Below are 19,699 nucleotides of genomic sequence, written 5' to 3' on the forward strand. Positions count from 1 at the left end.
TATTGAAATATTTGCCCTTGTGGTCTCTTGTTTACATTCCAATGATTGGTCGAACGAATAAGTTAACTTCAAAGTGGATTTATTAATTCATCTTGTTCTTCCTCTAAGGTTCTATTTACTTACCCGCAATCGTAATAAAGAATCGTAATGAAAACTTTCTTCCCTATGTTTACCAAATTTCATGAATGAAATCAAATTGTGGTAAATATAGAGGTTTAATTATCCATCTCACATTTATCGTACTAAAAAAACATTCAAAACAATGATAGAATAAATTGAATATTTTTAAACATAATGAAGACTAAATTGAAAAATACCAAACATTAGCACTAAAAATATATTTAGCGTAACGAAAATTAGAAAATGTTAAACAAACATACCATCGTAGACGTTACACTAATATAACGTGATATTAATATTAATTAATTTTTTAAACTTATTTAAAATAGAAAAATATTTTTTTAACTTATATATTTTTACCATTTTTAACTCCTTTGACTTTTACAGAAATACTAATCGACATCGATATTGTCGATATTTCAATAAAATTGAGACATCGACGTTTTCATCGACATTCCTTGACTATGACAAAAGACGAATCAATAACTCTGTGGTAGAAGGAGTTAAATTAAATATAAATTATTTTATTGCAATAACAGTAATTTTGTAGACAATTAAAAAAAAGTAATAAATAATATCTACTACATTTTTTTTGACACAATATCTACTACATAATTGTTAATATTTTGATAATTTCAAATACTTATAAATATGACTTACAAATTAAATTGACCACAGGTAAACGATAGAATTTGTACACTTTGAATAAAAGAAGGGTTTATAACACACACACACATATATTTAAGTAAATAAAAACAGAAAATAGAAAATAGAACTTGAATATATAGTTCTCTAATTTTTAGTTTCCTCCCTCTTCTCTCGGATAATAGTGGAAGTGGCGGTATATAAAAGGTTGTGAGCAGATCTGTTCTTCCATTTACTCGAAAATTGATTTGTCTGATACTCTGTATTGAGCTCTTCTTTCCTCTCTCTGCTCCCTCCCTTCGAGGGTTTTTATTTTCTTTCTTTTATTTTTTTCTCCTCTTCCCTACTTGTTTTCGTTTGTTTTTTCGTTTGTTTTCTTTTTCTTTTTCTTTTTTCCTTGTTTTTTCTTCGTTCTGAAGCCCCCCAATTCAAGATCTTCGTCTCCTTCATCTCAATCTCACTCTTCGTGAAAGATGCAGTATCAGAGGCTTAGACAGCAGGCAATGATGCAGCAGTCTCTGTATCCCCACCCCGGTCTCCTGGCCGCTCCTCAGGTTTCTACCTCTCTTATAGTTTTTATTTTTTTATTTTTTTTATCGTTAGATTTGGTTGTAAGTTATGTATCCTCTTCTGATCGATTATTTATTCCTCAGTTTTTCTGATTCCACGAGCTTGGATCTCTCTCTCCAGCTATATTCTCTTGAAATCTGGGTTCCTTTTATCAATAAGATGTCATCTTGTGTTTTTTTTTTTGTTTTGTTTTGTTTTTTTTCCATTTTCATAATAAATGGTAACAGGGAAGATTTCATTGGTGAACTAAAAGTTCAAAGGGTGATAAGATATCAATCTTAGAAAGGAGCCCCGGGGGTGGAATAACTTTCTCCAATTGGTATTGATAAAATTGAATCATGGCGAAGAAAACATTTTCACGAGGAGCTATACCAAAAAGTATTGTACTGAACAGTATCCCAAATGACCCTTTCCCAAGTGTTGCGAAAAAGTGTATGGTTTCTTTTCCACCACAACTTCCAAGCCAAAGCCTTGATGTTTAGAAACATGGCCATTGAGAAGCTGTTCAAGACTTCCGACCCAGGTCAAACGCCTGTAGTAAGAAAAACTAAAGCCCCCGAGTTGTTGGAAAAATGAAGAAACAGGTGGCTTTGGGTCTTAGGATTCTCTTGGCATGGCACAAAAGACAACAATTAGGTTTGGGGTTAAACAATCATACATGATGTCCAGAGACAATATTCCTACTCGATTGAAAGAAGCACATGGACATTAACCTTGTGTGCATGGCCTTTTATCAAATTTAAAACCATGTATTGTTTCCCTGTTTTTCTCTGAGTTCGTCTTTTTTTTTTTCCCTCCTTCCCTCTCCCCCCTATTTCACTTTGATTGGCCTATTTGTGTGCACATACATACATGATGAAATTTGGGTGCTAATGAGTAGATGACAATTGATTAACTGCTTTGCAAATAATCCTCCTTTCTTTTCTTCCTGCACGAATTGTTGCCATCATTATGAGAGTCTTAGGAGCTAGAAAATAGTTATTCCAGTACAAATGTGGCTGTTACCTGTTGCATTTGGTAACCTAAATAAGAGAAAGGCATCCAGATAACTGTTCGGAAATATGATTATTGATGTACCACACCAGTACCATATCTCTCTTTACATGAGCTTCCCTGAAAAGTCCTTGGAGATTTCTTGTTGAAGAACATGAGAGTCAATTGGAGTCTTTTTCAAGCCTGGAATTAAAACATTACCCATTGCCTGTGGCTTTGAGTCTGTTAGTGACACTATTTTTACATAATCTTTTCCATATGTCGCTGGAATTTGGGTGAGGAGTGCAAATATGTTTTTCTAGGAAGATTTTGTTTTCCCTTTTCCCTTTCTTGTTTTTTACTTTTTTATTTTGCAGATAGAGCCTATCTTGAGTGGAAACCTGCCTCCTGGCTTTGATTCAAGTACATGCCGCAGTGTGTGAGTGTTAAATAGATATTTTATTTTCCTCTTTCTATTTGTCATTTAGTTCATTTTAACTTTTACAAAGTAAGATGGAGTCTTGACTTGGATTAACTTGTACCTTTCTTGCCTTAGATATAGAGTTCCTCATTGGGTTTGGCATTTGTTGATTGATCTCCATGACACTTCACATCATGATCATTGTTTGCTAAAACTGATACCATTCTGGTTTGTGTGTTGTTTGAATGAATTTGATTACACTGACTGCTATTACATTTCTGGTATTTTTTGTGCTTAATAAGCTATCAATCTGATATGATGGGAAAATATAGGTATGTTGGAAACATTCATCCTCAAGTCACCGAGCCTCTTCTTCAAGAAGTTTTCTCAAGTATTGGACCCATTGAAGGATGTAAGCTCATTAGGAAGGAGAAGGTGAGGTTTCCTTTTAGATCGTGATTGGTTGCTATATGACCTCTTTCCACGATGATAATAAGTACCATTGATTAATAACTCTTTTTGGCTTGGGCTTTTTTTGTATTTCCCTCTTGTATTCTTTCATCTGTCCTCAATGAAAGTTGTGTTTTTCCATTAAAAAAAAGTACCACCTATTAGAGTTTGATGTATTTTTTCCTTCCTTCAATAACTAGTTGGTGGAATTATTTCAAATAATCCAGGGTTATCCTCATAGATCAGGATCTTCTTTAAACATGTTTTTTGTTATATAAATTGCCGCTAACATTATGTCTTAAGTTTTATTACTATTTATGCAGTCATCCTATGGTTTTGTGGACTACTTTGATCGCAGATCGGCTGCAGTTGCTATTATTTCTCTCAATGGAAGAAACCTGTAAGTGGAATTATTTCTGGCATTTTTATTGACACTGACCAAATCATATATTTCATTATAATTTTGCACAGGTTTGGACAACCTATAAAAGTTAATTGGGCATATGCAAGTAGTCAGAGAGAGGACACATCTGGTTGTATGCTTAGATTGTTTCTTTTTCCTTTGATTCTATTTCTAATGATGATGAGTTTGTAGTATCTGGCGGCTGATTTTTTAAATGGTGTTTTTGTGCAGGTCATTTTAATATATTTGTTGGTGATCTTAGCCCTGAGGTTACTGATGCTACGTTGTTTGCATGCTTTTCTGTTTACCCCAGTTGTTCGTAAGTTTGTTCTCCACATTTTTGTTTATGCAGTCTGTCTGCTTGGCTTATGTTAAAATGTTTGAGATGTGGTTGAGCTTAACTTATTGCCATTCATTCAACTGCGAGCGCCTTGCTCTAGCACCTCTAACTTTTCTTTCCTTAAATACTTCAGGGATGCAAGGGTTATGTGGGATCAGAAAACTGGACGGTCGAGGGGTTATGGGTTTGTTGCCTTTCGGAATGAGCAGGTCTGGAATGTTTTTAATAGGACGTTTTACCCCTTCTTGACTCTTCAGGTTATTCGATGATTGTCATAATTGTTTGTTTGTCTGTTGATTTGTTTATTCTGTTTTCAGGATGCTCAAAGTGCAATTAATGACATAAATGGTATACCTACTATCCCCCTAAATGTTTCATATTATTCTATTCAGTGATCTAGCTAACCATATCATGTGCATTAGCCATGCATGTAGGACTTGAAATGAAATGAGAATTTAATCATTATGTTATGGAAATGAGAAATAGAGTAAGAATTATCTTACAAGAAATGTGAAGGATGGAAACTTGATATGAAAACCCAAGGGAACTGAATATGAGAGCCTACCTAACAATTGGATCAACTCAAAAGTCAACTTGATTTGTATTGTCTTTGGGTCAATGACCAAGAAGTTAGGAAACTTGTTTCTTATTCAAGGTTGAAACATTCCACAAGTTTAGTGATCAATCAATTTGAGAATGTTTGTGGGGTCGTGCAACACTAACTAATGCATCGAATTGCAAAAGGGTTTTGCAAAGGTTTTTGGCCTTTTAAGTTGCTCAAAGGCTGAATATTATTCCATTGAAGTCTTAATTACAATGACCTAAACAAGGCACATAAATAGCCTCAAGGGGCAGCAAGAAAGGAACGAAAACCCTAAAAGATCTCCTAAACAAACAAGGGATAAATCATATCAGTCCAATGAGAGTCTGAGACAAATCTAAACAAATTATTGTGTATTCTAAAACAATCTCCCCTCCCTAATACATCAATGAGGGTGGTGGCTAGGGCTTAAAATTAAGGGTAATGAAATCCTAAATAGTTGTCCAATATAAAGAGTCAATACAAGATTCAAGATAAAAAAATAGTCTTAAACTAGGATGTTTCTGTGGGCCTCCCTAAACTATTCCTTTTGGATTGAGTTCGAGTAGCTTAGATTCTTGAAAAAAATATTTTCAATGCAATCTCGATAAGCTTGGAGCCTCAAAAAGGAGTTTGGATTGGCAATATGGGCTTGAATCTTATTTGGTTATTGGGCTTGAACCTTGGACAGAATTCCTGAATTGTTGGCTTGGTTCATATAAAAACTATTTAAAATATTATATGGGATATTTTTTTTAGACCAAACTTGTGTAATAAAGTATGCATACCAGGTTCTAAGCAGGGCATAGAATGTTGAGCAACAGATGACATGTCGCACAGGGGACATAAAATTTCTTCCCCCAAGTCAACGACATCTCCCCTTTGACATATCACGTACACAGACAATTTTTTTGAACTATAAGGCCCATGTACTAGGTGGGGATAGACTCTTCCAACCATGAAATAACCAATGTGGGACAAGGGCGTTTTCCCATTCTCTCTTTCAATACCATCTCTCTCCTTTCCTCCTCACACCACCTTATTTATTTTGCTAATCTTCTTTTCTGGGTTCAAAAATAGATTAGATGTATTTCTTTTTCATATTATTATTTTTTTGACACTTGTTTTTTTTTTCATTATTTTACGTTCCTTATTTTTGTCATTAGTTTTTTTTTAAAATAATCTCTATAATTTATGTGGTTTTTTTAAAAGTTCTATCAACATTGATATTGTTACTTACATTTTTGTAAAATTAGATTATTTAAGTGTGCACATATTTGTATTCATATATCAATATTAAGATTATTTATGTTATGAGTAGTAAAATTATAAAACTATTTTAATTTTTTTACAATTATTTAGTTATATTCAAAATTGAAAATTGATATTATTCTTAATTATATACAAATATTACTTATATTTATGAACATGAGAATTAAAAATGTTTAGTTATAGCATAATTAAGTTATAGTTACAATTTCCACCCATTCTATGTTTTTCGGTAATCTTTTTTCAAAATTTCCATCAATATTGATTGTTTCATATCAATATTACTTATATTGTTATATATGATTTTTTGAACAAGAAACAACTTTTCATTGATATACGAAAAAGAAAAATGTTCAAGATACAAAACCCCCGGGGGGTGAAAAAAGAAAAGAAAAGAGAGAAGAATAGAAAAATAACGAATAAATATTGCAACAAGAGCAATACAAGCTCAAAAGAGATAAAAGCATTCTAAAATAGAACTCAGAAAAATTGCTTGCTACCGATCTTAGAAAACCAAACTAATTCCAGGGTCAACAACCGTATGAGGGAAAAACCTTCCTTAGCACCAAGAGTGAAGACCAAACTCCAAAAAGAACCAAGTAGAAGCTAGGGGCACAAGAACAGACCGCAACCGAAGTGCTAATAAGGAGTAAACACCAAATACGAAGCCTCAATGCTGTCTTAAAAAAACTTCCAAATATAAACCATAAAATGTCAAACCACACGCTGGAGAAAAACTTTGAAAACCTCATAAACCAACCAACCTAACTAAAACTGCAAAGCTTTGAACTCTGTAGAAGGCATGTTTGAGAACATTCCAACATTCCGAACAACTTAAAGCTCAGAGAACAGATTCAAATGGGACAAGAGTAATCACCATTTATTCAAAAAAGGAAGGAATAGTTCTTTGTTGTGGGAGAATTGGCTTCTCATCTTCTTTTTTTCGTTAAATAAAGATTGAAAATCATCCGCAAAAGAATGCTCAGAAAATTCCTCAATTGGGATGTTTGACTTTGGAGAAGAGTCTAAACTACTAATACTGATTGCACCATCGTCATCTTCAAGATCATTATTCGAGAATTCTAAGGAAGATGATCTAAGAGGCAAACCCTCGTTAGTGGAGTGAATAGAGCCAATGGACAGAACATTTATCTTATTCGTACTATCTTTACTAACTACTCGTTCCTCGAAGAAAGCAGGTTAACTTGAACCCCTTTAGCTACCGAGGGCTTTGCAAGCTCCTTTCCAAAATTAGTATTTGGCTTTCTACGAGAGCAGTAAAAAGGAAGGGGTTGAATTAATCTTTCGGTATTCTTCATACCAGGTGGAAAAGGGTTGCCCTTTGACTTCTGGTTCAAAATAGCAGAAGTCAAAATAGCTTCTACATTTAGCTCTTGAAAAACAGTAGGGCCAATAATGCCCACATCTTTTCCCACATCTTTTCTGACCATAGGGGTGCTCAATTGACTCGTCACATTGTCTGGGCCAACTGGTGCGTTTTAAGAAGATGAGGGATCAGTTGCAATATGCTTTTCCAAGCTAACCTTATTAGAATCTTTGCCAAGTTGAAACTCTTCGTCTGTCAAGACTTCTTGCAATATTTGGATATCCAAAGGATTGGAAGAATCTGCAATCAACGAAGTCCTTGAATGCTGAATGGAGGGAAAATACGGCCTGGTAACTTCATTTATGGTAACCACGTTTACCACAAACACTCCAACAGATTTAGTGTTGCTGAAGAGATTTTCTTCAAACCTCCGAGATGGATTCCAATGGCCCTGAAGCAATTTGTGTTCCAAAGCTCTAAAGGTAAGTCGCAGATTTTCACGCAGCCACCAAAACAAACTGTCATTTCGTTCCTGCCATGTTTTTCAAGATCCCACTTCTCCATCTTCACGTGAATTCCATCTAACTTGCGCCATTTACTATTGAGCCAATCAGAGTTCAAGGGCCTTCCACTTTCGAATCTAAAACAACAGACCCGGAAAATTTGATTACTATTGGGCCATTTACTATTGCGCCATTTACTTGGGTTGTCAAAATGTTTGATTATCAGACCCAGAATGGGTTCTGTTTTTTGTAACAACAGTTGCTTCCCATTGCAAATATAAAACAGGTTGCCTTTATCATTGGCTTTATTAGTTGGATTGCTGTTTAAGGGTAACAGAACCACAGTTTTACCCATCCAAGAAAACTAATGTGTTTTCTCTTCCTTTATGGAGAGCTTGAGTGTCATATTGCCAAGGTCTTCCTAAAAGGATGTGGCATACATCCATATCCAAAACATCACATGTAATTTGGTCTTTGTAACTATTGCCAATAGAAAGAGGAACTGTACATATAGTATTGACCAACACTTCTCCTCCTTTCCGAATCCAACTAACTTTGTATGGATTAGGATGAGGAGAAACCTTCAAACTCAAAGCTGTAACAAGCTTGCTGGAGACCACGTTTTCAGTGCTCCCACTATCTATAATGATGTTACAAACTTTACCATTAATTGTACATCTTGTACGGAATAAAGAATGTCTTTGATGGTTGTGGCTAGTTTTTGGAGTTAGTAGAATGCATTCCAAAACGCAAGCCACTTGTTCTCCATCGTCAGGTTCAATGTAGTCCACTTCTTCGTCATATTCTAGGTCACCAGATTGGTCAAAATCTTGGGATTCTTCCAAGAAATTGACTGTTTTCCGTTGTGAGCATTCATTTGATAAATGTCTCACTTGCCCACACCGAAAACATTTCCCTAACGTGGGCCTTGAGTAAGCATTAGCTGTTCTTTTGGTAGTTTGTTCGGTTGGTTTTAGATCCTCAGATCCTTTGCCCTTGGCAGTAGATGAAGTACTAGGTGTTGCTTTATCAAAAAAAGGAGTACCTTTCTTGGAAGAACTAGGTTGATTGTCCCCTGTATGTCTTCTTTGGTATTGAACTCGAAACCGATTAGCCTGTTGTTTTTCTACAGTGATGGTGGTGGCTATTGCCTCATCAAGAAACCCAATTGGCCGAAGTTGAAGTTTTTCTTTGATGTCCAGGCGAAGGCCACTAATAAACCGAGCTACTTGATATTGATCCGATTCACCAGGATTGGTTCTTGCCCCTAACCGATGAAACTCCTCTGTATAATCAGCAATGGTACGAGTCCCTTGTTTGCAATTTTGGTATTGATTGTATAAAATCTGCTCAAAATTAATAGGAAGAAATCTGCCCCTCATAAGTTTTTTCATCTTTTCCCAAGTACGAATAAGGGCCTTACCAAAACGGTGTCGATTGGTTTCTAATTGCTCCCGCCAAGTGGATGCACCACCTTTTAGTTTAAGGGCCACCAGCTTTACTTTCTTGTGATCAGGAGTTGCCATATATTCAAAGAAACTTTCCACATTCTTGATCCATTCAAGAAAGGCTTCTATGTCCATCTTTCCATCAAAATGAGGTAAATCCACTTTCATTTTGTAATCACCTGGATCGCGGTGGTGCTGGTTGTAGTGATTCTGTTGCCTGCCATCCCTCTACTGCTGGACATCCCGTCGCCTACCATCTCCCCACTGCTGGAAATCTTCTTCTTCACTTGAAGAATCAACGTGAGCTTCTTGCCGCCAAGGGTATCTACCCTGTCTTCGAAGATGATGATGATATCTCTGCCAATCTTGGAGTTGTGGAGGTGGAAAACGAGGTTCGAAATATTCCCTCGGCGCTCTGTTATAGAGATCTTGGTTTGGAGTGTGAGGAAATTCGGTGTTTCTTTGAGGATTAGGGATGGGTTCTTGGTGCAATCTTGGAACTGGAAGTTGCGTACCACGGCCAATTGTAATACCCTGTTCTTGTATGTCTTTCCCATTTTTCTTTCTTGGTTGTGTTTCAAACTAAAGTTGAATGTTGTCGATTTTCTCTACCTACACGTTCAAAACTTGACGAATCTCAACCACATTCCGCTGCATTCTACAGCCCCTTCAACCATCAAGATTCGAGTGGTTGACGATCGTGGAGAGAGGACGGCAGTAAGTTCCGCCTCTTTTTCAGCGAGTGAAGAGTCTCCTCCCAATGGAGCATTCTTTTTTCCCGCCATGCTTAAAACCCCAAGGATTTTTTTGGATGCTCTGATACCAAATTTGATGCAAGTAATCGAATGGAATTCTTATTAATGGGAATCTGCCTTAAAGATACATAAACCAGCCTTTAAATAGGCAAATAGAAAGGACACGGTAACAAGTAGTTACCATAGAGTAACTACTAACTAACCATAAAAGACTTAACTAATAAAAGGATTGTACTGTATGCTAACGTATAAGAGAGTTAGCTACATCACAATCTGTTTCCGCAACTTCATATTCCTTTTGAACCCAATAAGAGTTGCTCCATTTTCTTTTCTCGAAAACCTCATCCTTTACGGTAGGGGATGCCATCATACTATCTCTGTCGTTAGCCCTCTATACAAATGAAGAGTTGGAGATGCCCTGCAACACCTTTCATTTGAAATTCACCAAAGAGTCTTTTAGCATGTCCTAAAAGGTTACCCAACCGATCTTTCTAAACCCTGCAGGTACAGTTATGAATTTTCTTCCACCCGAAGAGGGCGGCCAAACAACACATTCCAAAAACCAACCTTTCAAGAGTCTCTTTTTCTGTAGTCGACAAGTTCTGTTCCCATCCTTAACTTGCATGAAAAACCTTGAATACAAAGGAAAATGTAAAAGTTCCATTAAAGCCTTTTCTAACCACTGAAGCTGGGAAAGTTGAAGAAAAAATTGAAGATTCTTCCTAGAGTCTTTTATGAGAAAACAGTCACTGTCACACCAAATCCAATAATAATTGTCTTGAATGCTGCAACTTCTCCAATCCATTTGAAAGCAGCCTAAAAATACGGAGACGTCGGTGAGCTGGTTGGGACGGATGTGACTATGGTAACGACAAAGGAGAAGGCGGTGGATTAGGGTTAGGAGGGCGTTGACGGTGGGTTAGGGTTATGAGGATGTTGGCGGCGGGTTAGGGTTAGAAGGGCGATGACGCCTGGAAGAAAGGTTAGATCGGCGGGAAGGGTATGGATAGGGTTAGAGTGGTGGCTAGGGTTAGGGTTGGCAAGCAGCGGCGACGGCGGAAAGAGGGCCGTCATCGTCTGGAGGAAGGGGTGAGTCGGCGGCTAGGGTTAGGGATAGGTTAGAGTAGCGTCTAGGGTTAGGGTTGACGAGCAGCAGCGATGGTGGGCGGTGTGGTGCCGTCTGGAGGAGTGGCTAGCGCGGGGATAGGGTTAGGGTTGGGAAGGAGAAGGGAGAGAGAAAGATGTTTTAAGGCAAACTATTTCTATATTGTTATATATGATGATTAGAAATTGTCAATTGAGTCACAATTAAAGCTATAAACTATTGCATACTAGTTCCATCAATTCTATGGTTTCCATGATTTTTTTTTTGGTGAAATTTCCATTGACATTCACATTCCTGTGAAATCGAGACTTCAAAATTTCCAACATCAATATTTTGAACATTGGTTCTAAGTTATTTCATTTAGCTGGATATTATGTTATGCATTTGGTGTTAAAACTTTGTCTTGAATATCATTTTTTAATGCTCAGTTTTTGGGATATGAGTATTGTTATCTCTTTTGATTGGGAATTGTTCTATATTAGTTTTTCTTCTGTTTTGATGATATAGGAAAGTGGCTTGGGAGTCGACAGATTAGGTGTAATTGGGCCACGAAAGGTGCTAATTCTGGTGATGACAAACAGAGTTCAGATTCCAGAAGTGTTGTAGAGCTTACGACTGGAACTTCAGGTATTTCATCAAGAGTCTTTAACTCTGAGATGTTCAACTTTAATTAGAACATTTGGTCTGTATCTGGCTCGTTTATATCGTATATTCATTTCAAAGTCTGGTTAGATACAGACCAAATGTTCTAATTAAAGTTGCTTCCATCTTCAACAAACCATATTGTAATAGAGAGTAAAAGAATCTCACTATGAAGGAAGAGCGGGCCGGATGATGGAGAGACGAGCCGATGCACGAAGTTGGAGGAGCATGACAAACATGAGCTATGTCTAAGAGTAGGAAGAAGGGTCTACCTCTGTGTTAGTTTAGGGAGAGAATAAATGGGGCCCCCAATATTCTAGGTTTTTTTTTTCCCTTTTATATAGAGCATCGGTCTAGTTTGGGTTTTCTCATTTTTTTAGTATAAAACCGAATCAAACTAAAACTTTTTAGTTTCGTTGGTTTTCGTTAGAAAAGAAGAATGGACGCTCTAGTTGTCCTTGGTTCAACAACGAATATGGCAGCCATATAAGGGTCGATCCTTTGGCAGGTGGGTTTTGCTTTTGCTGTAAATTGGGGTCATTGGTTGGAAAGGAACAATATAATTTTTAGAGATCAAGAGAGGTCTTCTGAGATGGTGTGCTCTCATGATAGGTTTAATGCCTCTGTTTGGGCATCAGTTACCAAGAAATTTGTTCAAACGTGAGCTGTGCTTCTCAAGGGTGGCCCCTCCATTGTCAAATGAAGATCCTCTCCTGGAATGTTTTTAGAGGCTCATGCCCTTATCAAGCAATCCATCTCCCAAGTAAATCCAAATATGGTTATCCTACAAGAGGCAAAGCTCTCTCAAATCGATAGCGTCATTGTTAAATCCTTCTGGAGCTCACATGGGATCAATTGGGCCGCCCTTGACGCCACTAGAACAGTAGGAGGGATTCTCATCCTTTGGAATGATCTGGACTTCGTGGCGGTGGAAATCAGGAAGGTGTCTTCTCCCTCACTATAAACTTTTGTTTAGCTGATGGTTCTCCCTTATGGTTAACAGGAATTTATGGACCATTTACTACAGAATATAGACATCTATTCTGGCAAGAGCTTCGAGACCTTTTTTTTCTGTGTAGCAACCAGTGGGTCTTGGCTAGAGACTTCAACTTCTCTCGTTGGTCTTGGGAGAAATTACATGGGTGACCTCTCACAAAGAGCATGCGACTCTTCAACTCCTTCGTCAAGGACTCTGCCCTCACTAAGATACCTTTGTCCAATGGTAAACACACATGGTCAAATAGCATATCCTTCTCTTTAATTGACAGATTCCTACTCACCAATGACTGCATTACCACGTTCAGGCTCCCAATAGCAAGGAGGCTGGTCAGAACTACCTTTGACCGCTTTCCCATCCTCCTTGATTCTGGTCAGAATAAGTGGGGTCCCGCCCCTTTTAGATTTGAAAATATGTGGTTAACTCACCATGCTTTCCTCCCCTTCCTCAAAAATTGGTGGAGCAGCAACCCTACCAATGGCTGGTTGGGTCATGGTCTTATGATGAAACTTAAAGCCCTAAAATCTGCCTTGAAGACTTGGAATTCTTAAAATTTCGGGTGCCTGCTTACACAGAGGGAGACCCTGGTGAAGGATATTAGCTCTATTGACGAATAAGAAGTAAGATCCCCTCTCACACCAACACAAATCATTGACAAGGCTCGTGAAGACCTTATTTTATTGGCAGCAAGGGAAGAAATCTATTGGCATAAAAAATGCAAGCAGAAATGGCTTGTGGACGGGGACAAAAACACCAAGTTCTATCACAGATCCCTTGCTAACAAGAGGTGAAGGAGCACCATCACAGAAATCTTATCTAGGCAGGAAACAATTTGACACGGATTGATGACATTGAAGGAGAGTTCATAGACTTTTACAAGTCTCTCTACACCAGAAAGGAAGGTACTCACCTCTATCCAACGAATCTACTTTGGGAGCCAATCACCAATGCCATAGTGTAGGGGTGTTCATCGGTCGGTCGGGTCGGTTTCTAGGTTGAAGTCCCAACTGACCAACATGTTGTCGATTTCCAAAAATGGAAACCAACCGACCGCTTAAATAAGATATAATCGACCGACCAAATGATCAGTTCGGTCGGTCGGTTTTCGACAAAACTGACTAATTTTTTTTAAATATCAGTGTGTGAATTGTGTGCAAAATCCGAGTGGCGGTCAGACGGCTGTGGGATTGGGTCGCGGCAGGGGTTGGGTCTTGGCATTGGCTGGGTCACGGTGTAAAGTGACCGACGGGCGACGGGCTTTGAGCAACGGAGATCAACGACGTCATAGCGGCGAGGGCGATGCGACAGAGGAGAGGGAGAGTGTGAGTCGTTTGTGGGCGATGCGGTGGCGAGCTGTGGCTGGGAGAGTGTGGATATGAGGGAGAGAGAGATGGAATCTGAAATGGGAGAATGGAAGTAGAAAAAGAAGAGAGGGAGAAGATGAAAAGAAGAAGAAATAAAGAAGAAATAATGGAAGTGAAGCGAAGAAAGAAGGGTGAGAAGGAAGATTTTGAGAAATGGGAAGAAGGGAGAAGAGAGAGGAAGAGATAACAAATGTAAAGGTAAATAATGAGTAATATTGGGAAATGGGAGATGAGAGATGAGAGAGGAAAGAGAAATAAATAAAAAATAAATAAAAGTGTTGTATGGTTTCGAGAAAACCATGTGCGCTCCTAGTTTTTTCTCCAAACCGCCTTGAAGAACGTACCAATCTACACCTATAGAACTGAAAAAGTCAGTCGGTCGGTCAGTTTTTCTTCATCTGGAACCACCGACCGACCGACTGGTCGGTTTTACAAAAGGTAAAACTGACTCTGATCGACCTGCTGCTGAAACCAACCGAATCGACACGGTTCGATCGGTTGTAGCGGTTTTTTGGGGCATGATGAACACCCCTACCATAGCGTACTGTTGGAACAAGAATTCACAGAAGAGGAAGTTCTGAGGGTAGTTAAGAACTTAGGTGCTGATAAAGTCCCTAGCCCAGACGGTTTCACAGTGGAATTTTTCCAAAAAATCTTGGAACATCATTAAAGCCGACATCATGGCGATGTTCCACGATTTTTTCAAAAATGTAATCATCAACGCAGCTCTAAATGAAACCTACATATGTCTCATCCCAAAGAAGAAAGGTGCAAAGACTATTCATGACTACCGACCTATAAGCCTTATTCCTTGTGCTTACAAAATCGTAGCCCATGTCCTCTCCGATAGGCTTAAAAAGGTTCTCCCACACACCATCACTGCCTATCAATCAGCTTTTGTGGAAGGAAGACAAATCCTCGATTCTTCTCTCATTGCGAACGAAATCATTGACGAATGGAAAGAGAAAACAAGACGGTGCAGTGATCAAGCTAGATCTTGAAAAAGCTTTTGATATGGTTGACCGGGAATTCTTAGATTCTGTGATGTACCACAAAGGCTTCAGGACAAAGTGGAGAAACTGGATTCGCACTTGCATCTCTACCACAAGCTCTTCCATTATTATCAATGGAAAGCCTAGATGGAAATTCACTGCCACTAGAGGCCTATGCCAAGGAGACCGCTTGTCTCCTTTTTTTCTCATCATGGTCACGGACGTCCTTAGTCGGCTTCTCACCCTTGGAGAAAAACAGAGGACTTCTCAAGGGGTATGTATCCAGATATGGCAGCATCAAGATAAATCACCTTCTATTTGCTGACGATACCCTCCTTTTCACTAGCAAGGATCAGCAAGTATCAGAAATCTCCACCTCATAGTCAAGGCTTTTGAAGTTGCATCTGGACTTAACATCAACTACAATAAGTCAGAAATCCCTGGCATGTCGCTGGAACCACAGATTGCTAATGCCATAGCCAGAGGATGGGGCTGCAAATTGGGTACCTGGCCTACTACTTACTTGGGCCTCCCACTGAACGGCAATTCTAGGGAGGAATCTTTTTGGTTACCCATTATAGAAAAGCTGGAATATCGTATCAACAAGTGGAGCAATTCTTTCATCTTAAAAGGGGGAAGACATACTATTTTTCAATCGGTTCTCGCTAATTTACCCACTTACTATCTCTCTTTTCAACCTTCCAGGACAGGCTGCCAAAAGGATTGATAAAGTCATCAGAGACTTCCTTTGGGAGGGACCAAGCAAGAAAGGAAAGCTTCCCCTAGTCAATTGGAACAGCTTCCACTACTTGAAGTGGGCATAGGCATTGGTAACGTCAGGAAAAGGAAAAGAACATCGCCCTTCTATCCAAGTGGATTTGCGCTTTTTAATGGAGGCAAATCAGCTTTGGAGGAAATTCATATTGGCAAAGTATGTTGGGACCCCTCCGCAATTTCCGCAATTTGGCCATCAAACCGTTTCATCTCCTACAAAGGCCCTTGGTGTGCAATCCTTCAGCATACTCAAATTATTAAGGCAAACGCCTACTGTCAGATTGGAGAAAACAGCCTCCTAAGCTTCTGGAATGATAGTTGGTTGAATTTAGAGATTTTGGCCACCCGCTTCCCCAGACTCTACGCTGTCACCTTGAACAAAGATGCCAAAATCATGGATCTTTGGTCCAAGGCCACAGCATCTTGGGATTACAACTTTCGTTGACCACTTAAAGATGATGAGTTAGAGGAATGGCTACAACTTTCACAAATTTTAAACAGATTTGCCCCTCCCCCACTGGCGATAAATGGATCTGGACAAAGGATCCCACAAAAAATTACAGCACAAAGTCTTTCTTCTCTCTATTGACCTCCGCCGAGGATAACCAGCGCCCTCCCCTCTACCGTAGCTTCTGGCAAAGGGAAATATCCTATGAAAATCAAGCTCTTCTGCTGGGAGCTTAGTCACCGCGCAATCAATACTCATGACAAGGTCCAAAGATGACTGCCACATATGGCCCTCTCCCCAAACTGCTGCCATCTTTGCTATATGGCACCAGAATCTCAAGGTCATCTCTTAGGCAGACCGGTCACCCCTTAAAAAAAAACGAATGCAATCCTTTGGATCCAAATCATTAGAGCTTTTCTATGGAAGTTATGGATGGAAAGGAACAACAGGATCTTTAACGACTCCTCTCTTCCTTTTGAGATCTTTTTGATAGAGCTATTGTACTTGTCCTAGAATGGTGTAAATGTTTCTACTTCCCATTCATTAGTTACAAATTAAATGACCTTATAGCAAATTGGAAGGTGTAACTTATCTTTATGGCCTTTTGTATATTTCATATCATCAACGAAATACATGTTGCTTACTAAAAAAAAAGTATTGTTCTTATTATTTAGGTCTTTTTACGTTGAATTGCAGCTTTTTATTGCATAGTTAGCCTTCGGACTCTGTTTGCGGGCTGTCTTTTTGTATGCCCCTTGTCTTTGGGCCGTCTTTTTGTTTGGCTCTTTTGCCTTTGTTCTCTTTCATCTTTTCTCAATGATATGTTGGTTTTTTATTAAAGAAAAAAAAAATCCACATATCTAAGTCTCAACTTTGTAATCTTGAATTACACAAGTCTAACCTATGAGTAAACCACCACTAAATGTTAAGTGCCTGTGAATTTCTTAACTGTCAATGTTGTGAGTTCTGATCTCTAATTTTGAGTGCGGTGAATACTTCAAAACTGATGAAAATTTCTGGTTATTAGTATTTATTGACAACACTTTTATCAGTGAACGTTTTTCCTTTTTGAGCCTTTTATTTTCTTCATCACTGCTCTCTGCAAACTGCATCTCTCTTATGAGACATTTATATTTTTGCCTTTATTAGTTTTAGTTTCACAACCTTGTCATGGCTCTTTTTGCAGAAGGTGGTCAAGAGAAATCCAATGAGGAGGCACCTGAGAACAATCCTCAATACACAACCGTATATGTGGGAAATCTTGCTCCCGAGGCAAGGAAATTATTTTGATAATATAATAGCAACTAATATGCTAATAATAGTTGTTGAAACAGCTAACTTGGGTGAACCTGCAACTGGATGGCTTGTCAAAGTTCTCTGCCATCTCTAAACGAATAGGCATGATGGTGATGCGTTTCTAAAATTTATCTAAGAAAGTTTATGGCTTGTATCTTTTGTTTGGCTCCTTTTATGGTGGGCTGTGCTTTTTGTTGGATCTTTTTATTCCTTCATTTTTCTGAATGAAAATATGGTTTTCATAAAAAGAGAAAAGTTATCTAATGTGCAGTACAAGCAATCCTTCCTTTTCACAACTAAAAACTGGACTAAAAGCATGTCAGTTTTTTCATGTTAGCTTGATCCTTTTAGGATTGTGTCATTGTCAGTGTTTATGGCTCTGCAGGTTACTTCAGTTGATCTCCACCGTTATTTTCATGCCCTTGGTGCCGGGACAATTGAAGATGTTAGAGTACAACGGGATAAAGGTTTTGGTTTTGTGAGATACAGCACTCATGCTGAAGCAGCTCTAGCCATTCAAATGGGCAATGCTCGAGTTCTCTGTGGCAAACCAATTAAGGTACAGCCTTGATGAAAAATGTACAATTTTGTTCTATAAATAGGTTAATTAGTCATCATTTTACGATTTAGTTCTTAGTGTCAATATTTATTTCAAACTTGGTTATCTGGGCGGACAATTTATGTTGCGTGAAGGGGACCGACTGATTCTTATGGGTTAAGTTAATGCGGGTTCATTGGGAAAATTTATTTGCGTGACTGTAGGACTTGAAACTTCATTTATCCACTTAATCTTTTTGCAATCAAATACTGCAGTGCTCATGGGGCAGCAAGCCAACCCCGCCAGGGACTAATTCTACCCCTCTTCCACCACCAAATGTGGGACACATGCCAGGTCTCTCTGCGGCTGACCTTGCTGCCTATGAACGGCAAATGACATTGAGCAAAATGGGTGCGGCACAAGCGCTAATGCATCCACAGGCGGCTCAACATGCCCTCAAGCAGGCAGCCATGGGAATGGGGATGGGAATTGGGATGGGTGGTGCTGGCACTAGTCAAACTATATATGATGGTGGGTTCCAAAATATTGCAACCACCCAACAGCTCATGTACTACTAGGTATTTGGATTGCTGTATGATGCTTGTAGTTCATTGTCGAACTAAAGAAATAGTGTTGCGTCTTTTGGGATTATGACCCAAGAACTATCTTAAATTGCTGCGTTTGGCAATGTAGTGGTAGGCTGGTAGGGGGGGATATTGCAGAGTGATTTTAATTTGTTTACTTTTAATGGTTGTTCTAGTTTGTAATATCTTGCTAGAGAAAATACGGTGGCACATCTGGAAATAAGTTCCAATCCTCGAATCTTGATAGCCCTCTAAATTACTTCATTACAGTTTCCTTTTTCAAAGGTTTAGTTCTCTGACTTGTTGATATGCCTTGATTGCTGAATACTGTATAGGGTAAGTGACAAGAAAATATGTTTTGGAAGGATGCCCGTGAAAAGAAGTGGGCGCATGTGTACCGCAGTGCCGGCAGACAGTGCTACCTCTATTCTAAGGGGCATGTCAAGAGCTCCGTGGACTCTCATTGAGCCCCCTTATAATTTAGTTTGGTTTGGTTTGGTTTACTCTCGTTTTGTTGGCTCATTTTACACTTTTCTCCAACAAGCTAAAGATTAAGATAACATTGTGGAATAATTAGGACCCGGTAGGGGAATCCCCATGCCCCCTCTCAGAAACTCCAAAGAAAAGAACCTTGACTGACGATCCCATTCCAATCTTCTTCATAATCAGTTGGAGGGAGGTAGAGATGCTTCAAGCAGATCATCGAAAAGCTTTTTTGCAGTAATCGCTCCCATTAGACCCATGACTAGTTGACCTGAGGCTCCTTAATGGATCTTCTAACTGAATTAAATACAGTAGAGGATGCAGGTGTATGGTGGTGGATGATGAATCTCGGGTTAATTGGAATGGTTATTAGCAGAGCGGCTTGCTTGAGTGTCATGGGATCCTAACCAAATTCTCTTGCAGCTATGGGGAAGGCAAATTTCGAAAACACATCCCATTTGCACTTTTAACACCTTAACGACAATAACTTGAATTGAGGCTTGGAAATGGGAACACTAAGACTAAACATTCCAAAGCAGCTGATTAGTAAGCAATTATGTCTCAAAGAAAATGTTCGTCCCCTTGAATCTCTCTCGATTCATCTAATTTTCTTTTCCGCTTGTTTTGTTTTTATTCCTAGCATAACCTACTAGTTTTCCTCCTCTCTTTCCTA

The 19,699-nt window shown here is 38.7% G+C and overlaps 1 protein-coding gene and 1 long non-coding RNA gene across 4 annotated transcripts; both read left to right on the plus strand.

Moving 5' to 3' along the window:
• The first annotated feature begins 965 nt into the window (after positions 1-965).
• Positions 966-18,837, plus strand: LOC111021846 (oligouridylate-binding protein 1). Of its 3 annotated transcripts, XM_022298934.2 has the most exons (13): positions 972-1,319; positions 2,685-2,746; positions 2,864-2,956; positions 3,061-3,163; positions 3,502-3,578; positions 3,650-3,711; positions 3,813-3,900; positions 4,055-4,130; positions 4,239-4,269; positions 11,416-11,535; positions 17,312-17,397; positions 17,807-17,980; positions 18,235-18,837. In XM_022298934.2, the coding sequence occupies exons 1-13, from the start codon at positions 1,239-1,241 to the stop codon at positions 18,535-18,537; spliced, it is 1,356 nt and encodes a 451-aa protein (XP_022154626.1). In that variant the 5' UTR covers positions 972-1,238; the 3' UTR covers positions 18,538-18,837. The 3 variants fall into 3 exon arrangements, with proteins under 3 accessions (XP_022154628.1, XP_022154626.1, XP_022154627.1); XM_022298936.2 differs by lacking the exon at positions 11,416-11,535 and having other exon boundaries at positions 966-1,319; XM_022298935.2 differs by lacking the exon at positions 2,864-2,956 and having other exon boundaries at positions 977-1,319.
• On the plus strand, positions 11,542-14,149 carry LOC148209962 (uncharacterized). The gene is made up of 2 exons (XR_015792620.1): positions 11,542-12,058; positions 12,163-14,149. It is a non-coding gene; the product is annotated as an uncharacterized LOC148209962 (long non-coding RNA).
• Positions 18,838-19,699: the final 862 nt, after the last annotated feature.

Source organism: Momordica charantia, assembly GCF_013281855.1.
Source record: "Momordica charantia cultivar OHB3-1 chromosome 8 unlocalized genomic scaffold, Mcharantia_2.0 BLBB01000008.1, whole genome shotgun sequence".
NCBI classification, from domain to species: Eukaryota; Viridiplantae; Streptophyta; class Magnoliopsida; order Cucurbitales; family Cucurbitaceae; genus Momordica; species Momordica charantia.